Source organism: Cyprinodon tularosa, unplaced genomic scaffold (assembly GCF_016077235.1).
Source record: "Cyprinodon tularosa strain WSP-4 unplaced genomic scaffold, ASM1607723v1 ctg66, whole genome shotgun sequence".
NCBI classification, from domain to species: Eukaryota; Metazoa; Chordata; class Actinopteri; order Cyprinodontiformes; family Cyprinodontidae; genus Cyprinodon; species Cyprinodon tularosa.
The window spans coordinates 3,823,059-3,834,686 of record NW_024039407.1 but is presented as its reverse complement, the minus strand read 5'-3'; the positions used below and the strand labels follow the sequence as shown (position 1 = coordinate 3,834,686).

Genomic DNA, 11,628 nt, shown 5'->3' with positions numbered 1-11,628 from the left:
ACAATCCACAGCATCAATGGCAGCTAAGGGGGAGCAAAGCGTTGGGTTGGGAGAGACCAATAAGACTGAACTAAGAGCTGGAAACAGAACCCAACAAACACAGCTCTGATAAAAGCAATCACTCCAAGTCAATGGAATAATGACATATATATATTGGACCTCTGTCTTTGCTTTTTTTCTTCTAAAGAAGAAGATCCCAGATTTATCAAAAGATAAGATCAGGTACGTTTTTCTTTTGTACAAATAAAATTTACACCATAAGCAAGATGCAACCAAATATTTTCCCAGACCAATTTGTGCTGCACAACGGATGTGCAGAATTAGACACTTCCCACTGTTACGTATTGGAGCTGATTGCTGAAGCTACAGTGGACTCTGACCCACACAGCAACAGCGCTATAAGTCCTAAGGTGTTTGTGCAAAGAGCAGCCAGAGACAGTCTGTCCCTAGTCTCTACATACAATGACAGTGAGGCCAGTGCAGCACTTTGAGGAACTGGACAAACTTGTAAGTACATTTAAACATCCAACAGTACAGTAGTTTTATATTTTCTGAATTAAGAATTTAGTTTATAGCAAACAAAGTTTCTCATTTAGGTTTATTGTTGAAGCATTTGGTATTCTAGAATAAAGGGTAACTGACTATTAATGGTCTCTGGAAACCTAATTATTTGCTGTACTTATATTACTAAACTTTTTTTTAATGTTTTAATCTGATTGTACTGACCTATAAAAGTTTATTGCAAATATTATCTTTGAAATTGTGTGAATTTCTTTCTATCAGTAGGACTCAGCAAAAAATCTGCAAGAAAATATACAAAAAAAATCATAAAATATGATAAATTACAAAAGCTTAATGTTTTTCAAGCCTTCTTTCCTCAGACCTTGACTAGCTTCACCGAAGCAACAAAAAATTGCATGTGATGAAACGATTATCTGTTACATACAGTTAGTAATGCCACATTAAACTTAAATGATCATTTAGACCATGAGAGATAGCTGCACCCATAAAACCTTCAGGTTTATTGATCGACTATCCAAAGCAGCATCTCAGAAACAGTGAGAGATGTATTGCTCAATATACGCAGGAGGATTTTTAACTCACAGTATTCAATCTAATTCTATGTTATCAGTTCTTTCAGGGCCAGTAGTTAAAGATACACCTGGAAAATATTTAGTTCTGATAATGTATAAACCCAAACCGATTTCCTATACAAGTGTAATTTCTAAAGTGTTTAAACACATTCTTTCAGAAAGATAACGAGTATTTAATAACTCGTATCTATTTGGTTTTTAAAGGTATACACAGATCTATTTTAGAGGTGCTGCTTGATAATAATAATAATAATAATTGAACTTTATTGATCTCACACTGGAAAAATGTATCTCTGCATTTAACCCATCCCCTTGGGGAGCAGTGGGCTGCCATTGCGCGGTGCTCGGGGAGCAGTGTGGGGTTAAGGGTCTTGCTCAGAGACCCAGAGTGGAGGCAGTGGGGATCGAAGAGGGTGCTTGCAACCTTCTCAGAGCACAAGCGGACTGTGGTTGGAAGTTCAGATGCTTCCAAAGCATGAGACAAAAACAAAACAGCAGAATTTGCTTTCAATTTGCAAAACAAAGGAGTCCCTGTTTATTAAATTAGGATTTAACATTTCTGGTACTCGCATAAAACTATACAAGACAATGTGAAATAATCTCTCCTGTTTTTTTTTTCAGTTTGTAACTGTATGATGTTTTTATTAAGCTAAAGGATTTAATGACAGTTTGCACGATAGGGAACCCCATCCTGAATAACGTTGTTCCGACTGTGGATCACCAGGAGCCCCGCTCTCTAGTTGGTCCTCACACATATTATGGTGCCGCTAACGGCTACTGCTAAATCAGTTAACTATTAGCTGGTTATTAGTTATCTTACTTTGAATTTTGCTGTATTATTGTAAATAGTCCCAGAGCTCTTTGGCAACCAGTATTAAAACTTAGACACAGTTACTTCTCATTAGGACGCCCTTATATTTATGAGATTTTTTGTTGCCTTAGAAGGTTTGATAAGCTTTATTAAAAGCATTGATGCAGTAAAATACACAAGGACATCCTGTAGGCTCCTGCAAACCCACAAAGTATGGGTTTAAAAGATTTATTATGGTCCTGATATCATCAACCTAATCTAAGAGCAAATTAAAACAAATTACAGCATCCAGTCCCCTTGTAGAAAGAGGGCGTCTGCTGAGTGCACCATGTGTTTGAGCTGCAGATCACATTTAGTTTGCACAATTTTTACAAATTTTTAAATGTTACATTTTTATCTTTAGTGTTATATAATTTCCCTCTGGGATTATTAAAGTATTTCTGATTCTGATATGTCTACCAGTTCTACTACTGCTGCCAGTACAGTTTTACCAGTTTTAACCAAATCAAAACCTGTGAAGAAGTGGGACACAATAATTGTGGTGCTACATTTTGTTCAGATTACCACCATTTACAGATGGAGGAAGACTTTTTTTTCTTGTGTTCATCATTTACTCAACTTCACTGTTGAAAAGTACCTTGCTCTTTTTTCCTTGCACTTGTGTAAATCAGTTAAAGCTTTGATGAGAGCATAGAGGTCTGTCTGTTAAGTCCAGGGGTCTGAAACCTATTAAATCCATAGAGTGTTTTAACCCTTATCCCAGCAACATTAAAGTGGTTTAGAATACGGTTTCTTAACCTTGTACCTCAGGACCCACTGTCCTCCATGTTTGAGGTGTTTCCCTGCCTCCAAACTCCTGACCTGAATGAAAAAGTGATTAATAGATTTTAGCATTTGATGGCTGCTGAAGGGGTAATGAAATCATTTGATTCAGGTGTGCATTAGTAGAGACACATCTAAAGCATGGCTGATAATGCGCCCTGAGAACCAGGGTTATGAAACCGAGCCAAAATATTACATTATCATAAAATAAAACACAACTAATTATTTTTGTTGAATATCTGCTATAGAATATGTTTTGCCATTTTATTTAGCAACAATTAGTTTGTGTTTTTTCAAGTTTCTTACCCATCCATCCATCTTTTCCTGGTTAGTCCTGTCAGGGTCGTGGTGGGGCCGGTGGGTATCTCCGGCAGTCCAAGGGTGAGAGGTGGGTTGCAACCTGTACAGGTCGCCAGTCCATCGCAGGGCGAAACAGAGAAAAACAGGACAAACAACCATTCATGCACACAATCACACCTAAGGAGGTTGTAGAGAAGCCAATTAACCTAAGAGTCATGTTTTTAGACTGTGGGAAGAAGCCAGAGTACCCAGAGAGAACCCTGGCATGCACGGGGAGAACATGGAACCTTCTTGCTGCAAGGCAACAGTTCTGCAAACTGCTACACCGTGCAGCCCCTAGTTTTGAACCCTTTAACACTAAAAGTAACATATTTGAGTTTCCATATTTAATGTATCATAAATGACACAAATAATAACTAATTTATATTATTCAAAATTGGTGGTTTTTATTTTGAATGGTTAAAATAGAGACAAAATATAAGCATGTCTTTAAAAGGAAACATTTAAATTTTTTATAGGACATAATTTAAACAATAAACACTCTGTTTACAATCTAATTACAATCAATTAAATTCATTCTGTTAAGAAAATTTTGCTCAAATTTAGCTTTACAAAAACACAAAAGCTTCTAAGAATGGTATTTAACAATACATTATATTAAAAATCATTGGTTGGTCCTTTTATCATGTTTAGCAACCATTAAGAGCCACTGTAGAGGCTCCAAATAGCCACTTGCAGCCGCATGTTTCAGACCCTTGTTTTAGTTAATATTGTTCAAGTTAATGGAAGTTTGTTTGTATAACATAATTCAGTACAAAGACAATTCAAAGTGCTTTACATAAATCAAACTATAAAATAGAAGGAAAATAAAAGCAGAATAAAATAAAGTAAAGATAAAAACATGAGTAAAACAAATCAAACTGTTGGACCAACAAATTAAATTAATTATAGCTCAGTAACAGTCAAAGTCAACTCTAATTAAATGGGCTTTTAACTTTGACTTAAAAGAAATTAGGCTTTCAGCACTTTTAAAGTCTTCAGAAAGTTTGTTACTGATCAGTGGAGCATAAATAATGTTTCTCAATGTTTGGTTCTAGTTCTGGGTGTACAGAGAAGGTTTGAACTAGAAGACCTGAGTGGCTCGAATGTTAAACAATTGTTCATCTCATTTTGACAAAGTAAAGCCTAAACTCTAACGGCTTAATAAATCTTCTTATGCAATGTTTTTATGTTCATGTAGGTATGACGGATTGCAGCAGTTGTACATCGTCTTCAGACTGATCTGCCGGCATTATGGCCAATTTCCTGCATCTTCTGGCCTGTGCCTTTGGCCTGGGATCCTGGGTGGCAGTGAACGGCCTGTGGGTGGAGCTTCCCCTCATCGTCAACGCTCTGCCTGAAGGTTGGGAGCTCCCCTCCTTCCTCACAGTCATCATCCAGCTGGCCAACCTGGGACCTCTGCTGGTCACCATCATGCACAAACTGTGCCCGGGTCGTCTTAACGAGCGTGCCGTCATTTACTCCATCCTCTCCATCGGAATCATCTCTTGCATCCTGCTCATCTTCTTTTGGGACAAAACAACTGTTGTGGCAGGGGCGCCGCACAGCACCGCCTTCTTCATCATCACCTTTTTCCTCTCTCTGGTGGACTGCACATCCTCGGTGACCTTCCTCCCTTTTATGATGCAGCTTCCACCTAAATACATTACTACTTATTTTATTGGAGAAGGGTTGAGTGGTTTTATACCTGGTGTAATCGCTTTGGCCCAAGGTGTGGGTATGGCAAAGTGCGTAAACACCTCTCAGACAGTAGGAAACCACACAGATGAGGAAGTGTGGTCCATGCAAACAGAGTATCTTCCTCCAAACTTTTCCACAGAGGTGTTTTTCTCCTTCCTGGCAGCAATGATGTGCATCAGCTTGGTGGCTTTTCTTGGACTAAACAGACTTCCTCGGACATTCGACCTGTCGACAGAAAACCTCGTGCCCGACACAGTTGGTTCAGTCAGCTCTGGTTTGGAGAACCCAGTAGCAGAGACTGATGGAGAGGAAAGGAAACCTCAGAGGGAAGATGGAGAAAAGGCTGAACGGCATCACTCCACGTACCAGCTGGTCTACATCTACTTTCTTGTGGTTTGGGTCAATGCTTCAACCAACGGACTGCTGCCCTCAGTCCAGACTTATTCCTGTATGCCGTATGGGAACCTCGCCTATCACCTCTCTGCAGCCCTGGCCTCAGTGGCCAACCCAGTGGCCTGCACCATTGCAATGTTCTTCCAAAACAGGTAAAAACATGTGAATATACTGCCAGCAATAGGTTTCCATCTTATTTGAAATAAACACCAGGTTCCCAGAGTAACGTTTAAACAGGCTTTCAATTCTGAACAGATTAATTTAGTGCATTCCGTTCACTAATAATATCAGTCATGGCAGTCATGGATTTACAAGCCGATGACCATTAGATCAGATCCATCTGTAGGAAGAATAGAGTTACAAAACTGTTAACAAAATTTGTAAAACATTGCTTCACCCTTGTTGCTAACTTTGGGTTTTAGAGCCAAAGCCGTGAGTTATTATAGACCAGATACAGCTGATTAAATTATGATCTTGACAGTTAGCAGTTCTGGGGCATACAGATGTGTAGCAACACAATACCAAGGCAGAAAGAAACCAGCATGGACATGTTCTAATGTTATAATGCCTCATTCAAACAACTGAGCTCTGTCATTCTACAGAATGAAAGATGTTGCAAGAGTGGAAGTACCAAAACATTCATTCTTAGGCTCATGTTGGATGCTTTGAAATACAAAAGACATACAAACTCCATCTAAGATCCTAGTTACCATACCATACCATACCATACCATACCATACCAACTTTATTTATGAAGGACTTTATGCACCGGACAGGACTAAAGTGCTGTACACAATCATAAAATACAATAAAATTATAAAATAGAAAAAAACGAGTGTAAAATACATACGAGTATGCAAAGAGAATAAAACAAAGTAAAACCTCTCAAATTGTGCCAAAAGCCAAGGAAAAAAGATGAGTCTTAAGAAGGGACTTAAATTTTATCATGTCTAGTTGACATGATAAAAGTTTATTTGGTGAAAAAAAAAGCAAAAAAAGAAACAACAAACAAATAACATCAACAGGGGCTTGGAAATGTTGCTAGCAGAAGTATCCCCACAACAAATAAGGATGCAGGAATTTGCCAATTGCCCCTTGAAGAAATGCCAAGACGTCTGGCTCAGTGTCATTTGGAGAGGTGAGACCAACTTAGACAATAATACAGAGAATACCTGAGTTTTAACTCTCAACCTATAGGTCATATTTTGGGGGCGGTTGGGTTCCTTCTATCAGGCAGTGCTCAGAGTCACACAATCTCACAGGCTGTTCAAACTAGTTCACTTCTTCAAATACCAGGGCTGTTGTATGCATGATCATCTGACCAACGTATATCTCAGACCATCATGAAGTGACTCTGCTCTTTTGACACCCACTGACTGCACTGCTGTTCACTCATATGAGTATGACTAGGGCCAGTTGAGCCATTAGAGCTAATGGTTGTCATAAGTCTGTGATGATCTCCAGAATTTCGTTAGAGGAATCATTTTGAAGGTTTGCCTTTATCACCACATTCTGTGAAGACCTTTCAGCTAATCACCAGAAGCAAAACCGATAATTGAAAAGATGAAATTGAGGGTAAAAAGTCGAGCTTCAAGTTTTGTTTACATCAGTATTTTCGAGTCAAAATTTGAGGACACTGACCATCAGATATCCTCTCATGATATTAGTTTATTAACAGAATAACATGTCCATGAACATCAGCAAACCAGTGAAAGAAAACATTAATTCAAAGGAATCACCATGTTGCAATTACCTGTTGAAAATCCAGACTTCATCCAGATCAAAATGGTGTGCACTGCAAAAAATGTATATCTAAGTAAGACGTTTTTTTTTTTCTTAAAATAAGTGCATTTTTCTTGAATTGAGCAGGTATGTGAGACACTTTGCCAATGGGATAAGACAATTTACATTTGAAATAAGACAAAACAACTGCAGTCTCTTATTTCAAGTGCATAATATCTAATTTTCTGATTTTAAGGGTAAAAACGCTAATTCCAATGGCAGATCATCTTATGTTCCTACTCAAATTAATGGTAAATACACCTAAAAACAAAACAAAGAAACCCTTAAAATCTTAAACTAAAAAGAGAACAAATATTTCTCCAAAACAATGTGAGACACATTTCAACACAGTGCAGCTAATGGTGGCGTCATGAGCCACTGACTCACAGGATGCATCTAATTTTTTTCTCATGATGTTGAATCATGAATGTTGCACCAGGACATTAGTAATACATTCCTCATGCTCTGTGGGTTGTGTGTTTGGGTCTCTGTAGAATGGGTTTGGTTCAGACAGATGTTTCTCCTCCACATTACTAACTGGGAAGCTCTCTGAGGTTTATAAATCTATTTTATTATAAGCATTTAGTTTAGAAAAGTCCCCACAATTTTTTTTTCTGTTGTCAACAAGTCTCATTAAAGTAAAAATGCTTTAGTGTATTTACAGCAAGAATAAACATTAATCACACCCATGGCAGATTTACATTGTAAATTATTTTCCTCCAACAGTAATGTCCTGATAGAAAAGCTGAGAGGCATCTCTACAAAGATAACAACAGGATCAATTTTATATAAAAAAAAAAAAAAAAAACCCTTCTGATCAATCTATGGAAATATTTGTTTCGACGTTACTGAATTCCAACTATTCTTAATTACTGCAGAAAAGTTTCTGCATAAGGATTCAATTCTTTAAAGTTGGAAAGCCTCCTTGCCATCACCCTAATCTGTAGCTCTCTACAAAGTTTCTCTTCTAGATTCAGGGGGGGATTTACCATCAGGCAATACTAGGCAGCTGCCTAGGGCCCCAAGTTCCTGGGGGCCCCATAAAACTCTGTTTCTATGTATGGTTAATACAACTATTTCTTATTTGTGCGCATTAATTATGTTTTTGATAAAAAATCACGCTGATAATATTAAGTATGTCTCAGCACCCCCCTTCAGTGTCCACCATATAGGATCAGTCCATTTGCTGCACATGTTCAGAAAGGTCCAAACAGACAGCAGCAAACCATTTGAAAACAAACCATGCAAAGAGCAGTGTTGCTAACTTAGCGCTTTAGTTGCTATATTTAGCCACTTTTCAGACCCCTCTAGCACTTTGATTTCCTAAAAGCGCCTAGCGCCCAAATCTAGCGACTTTTTTTCTGCTACTGGAGACTTCGGAGACAACATCTAAAAGCAGCGAACTCTGCTCTCCAGAGCAAGTAGATTGGTAACCCCGCCTCCTGCTCTCCTCTATCTTGTCTGCTGTCATGATTCATGCAGCTATTATTTCATCCAAATGAAAAATGGAGAACAGATAAGCATATCATGGCTTTTCTACAGTGAAAAGAAGGACTGGGTTATTTACTTTTGCCTTTTTGGAAACACAGGAAGGAGCAATCAGCTAAGTGATCTTAGTGCTTGGAAAAAATCTTTCAATCCTTTAGAGACAGCATGAAAAGTCAGCTGAGTACAAAACATAGAGAGGAAAACAAGAATAAAAGGTACAAGAAGAGAGGGACAAAACCTAGAACAGATAATGGATGTCTATTCTATTAACATTTCTCTATCTGTAGAATGGAGCTGTTTTATGTCTTCTCAATTCAGAGGGCCCCCTGCCTGTCTTTGCCTAGGGCCCCACATTTGCCAAATCCGCCCCTGTCTAGATTTAAGAAGAAGCTTTGCCTGGCCCACTCCAAAATATCAATCTTTGTGTTTCTTCCTATTATTATAATAATAATTTAGGAATTAGCTATGAGTACATGAATATTCCATTTGTTCATGATTAAACTTGGAGAGTCTTCTTTAGGTGTCTTTCAGGAGATTAGATCCAAAAGTGTCAATATTTCTTTGGGGAATTTTATGAGACAGACCGTTAGAAATTATTGCACTATTGTAAAAGTAAAAAAAAAATAAAGATTTAAAAAAATTCATAAATAAATGGCTACAAAGTGTGGTTCAGCTTTTAGAGTGAGCGTGAAGCTCTTGTCTTGTTAAAGATTTTCACCTGGAGTCAGGTCTGGACTTTAATTTGCACAACAGGAAATACATATTCTGTAACCTAAATGTTTAACTTGTCCTGCTGAGAGATTAACCAGTGGCCCAAGTATTTTATGGCCTCCAACAGCTTTTCTTCAAGGATTTCCTTTTATTTACCTCCATCCGTCTTCCCATGAACTTGTATCAGCTTCCATTTAAGTTTTTCCACACGATGACAATACAAATACTGTGCCTTGAATTTATGGGTTATCAATTCATTTACGAGGCACAGTATCTTTTGCACTGTCATTCAGATAAAATCGAATTCAAACCTTAAAAGAAAAGAAAAGCTATTTTCAATGTTTATCCATAAAAGTAGACTGCATCTAAAACACCTCATTTGTATTCAGGTCTCTGATATTTCTTGGCATGCTGACTGTGTTGGGGACAGGCTTTGGCAGCTATAACATGGCTATGGCAGCTATGAGTCCTTGTCCTTTGCTTCATGGGTCTGCAGCAGGAGAGGCGATCATTGTGAGTAAAGTCACTGAGTCATTGTGACAAAGTTCAACTCGTGCATCATGACTGATGACCTTACCTTCTTGAGTTTTAATTGTGTTACTGTGTTCCCACTTAATCTCTGAGATAAGTATATGAGGCAGTCCTTCTGTTTTATCTCCACCAGGTAATCTCATGGCTCTTGTTTACTGGGACTCTGTCTTACGTGAAAGTGATGGTTGGGGTTATCCTGAGAGATCGGAGCCACAGCGCCCTGGTCTGGTGTGGAGCCGCAGCACAGATGGGTTCACTGGTCGGCTCCGTCACCATGTTCCCCTTAGTGAATGTTTACCGGCTCTTCAAGTCAGGAGATGTCTGTAACACTCAGTGTCCTTCGTGACAGTGGGTCTAGACTCTCAGCTAAAGATGATTTGTGCTTTGGGATGTTTGTTTATTTAATTATTTTTCCAGCAGCAAAATAAAACAATTGAACGCCCAAAAAATTTAAAATATTGAGTGATTTTTCTGAGGGTATCATAAGAATCTCTAATTTATTAAGATTTTGTACAGTAATTAGAGATATTTATTTGACATAAAAAACAACTTTTCTTTGCAGAATTCTGTAAAGAAAAAAAAAGTTTTTTAAATTTTTATCAGTGTATTAATTGTATTAATGTTTGCCATTGTGCAGGGAACATCTACAGCTTCTAGACAGAGAAAGACTACAGCTTAGAAAGGAGGAATCCTACAATCTTTTTATTTTTGGCCAGCAGATGTCACACCCAGACTTCTAAAGCACACCAGTTTACAGCTTTCTGCACAAGAGTACACTAATGCACACACTGCAGATAAAGTGAAATGCACTGATTTGTTTCAACTTTGACCTGTAATCTCAACATTTTAATTTCCTTTTCACTGTACAAGTAAATAATTGTAACCATTCTACTCCAAAATGTATTTTTTTTTCACTAAGTCCTTTATTTTGCTTCTGATTCTCATTTTACTGACATCTTGAACAGTGTATGCAACCAAGGTAAAAAAGGTTTCTTTAATTTTAAGTACATTTTGTGAAGGACTTTTTATGATTTTGTTGTAAGATAACGATTATTTAAATGTAGGAGTTATAATCATGATAATAAAAAAGGATATTTAATTTGCCAGCCACACATTTTAACAGCACCCTACATTAATACTAAGCTTTATTAGAACAATGAATGAAAGAGTCAAACAAAGGCAAACTTAAGACATAAATAAATGAAATTTAGAGCCCAGATTGGAAAATCTGCTAATAATTAGGACTCTTCAAAGCATGCTTTTTAGCTAATTATCTGCAACACATTTTAAAGTTGTTAAGATGTTGCAGAAACCCCGATTTAATTTAATAGTTTATTATAGCAGCTGCATGGTCATAAACTTGCATTTTGCAATATTTTAACATAATTTTAATGATAAAAGTTTAGTTTACTTGATGTTAGGATGAGAGCTTTTTTGGAAATCTTGGTCAGAGTGAATTATATGTCTGTTAATAGGTCAGATATCTGTGTTTATAATTCTACAATGATGCTAACCAAGCTAACTGCAATAAAATCTAATATAAGATGGTCCATCGTTTTGTTTTCACTATATCATTAATTACCTGTTTTATAATGACTACTGTCTACCAAAGACCTCCATATCTGTTTATGTATAATGATCACTCAAACATAAAGGCTACAACATATATCTAGGATAAATCAGAGTAAACAAAAACTAGTAAAAGCGGAGTAAAATTCTATATTTGATTGAAATTTTGTCACCAAATTGAATTCAGTGCATTTCCAATTCCAGTGGGTCATGGTCATCCTTATATAATTGAAATCAACTCAAGCTAAACTACAGAGAAGCAGATTTTACATAAGGAAACCTTAACTTCACTGCAAAAAATGGAAATCTAAATAAGTCATTTTTGCTTAAATTAAGTGCATTTTTTATTGAATTCAGGAGGTAAGTGAGACACTTTGCCAATGGAAC

At 37.2% G+C, this 11,628-nt stretch overlaps 1 protein-coding gene across 1 annotated transcript; it reads left to right on the top strand.

Moving 5' to 3' along the window:
* The first annotated feature begins 354 nt into the window (after positions 1 to 354).
* slc52a3 (solute carrier family 52 member 3) lies at positions 355 to 11,215 on the top strand. Its single transcript, XM_038309283.1, has 4 exons — positions 355 to 507; positions 4,268 to 5,312; positions 9,531 to 9,654; positions 9,806 to 11,215. The coding sequence occupies exons 2-4, from the start codon at positions 4,321 to 4,323 to the stop codon at positions 10,016 to 10,018; spliced, it is 1,329 nt and encodes a 442-aa protein (XP_038165211.1). The 5' UTR covers positions 355 to 507; positions 4,268 to 4,320; the 3' UTR covers positions 10,019 to 11,215.
* Positions 11,216 to 11,628: the final 413 nt, after the last annotated feature.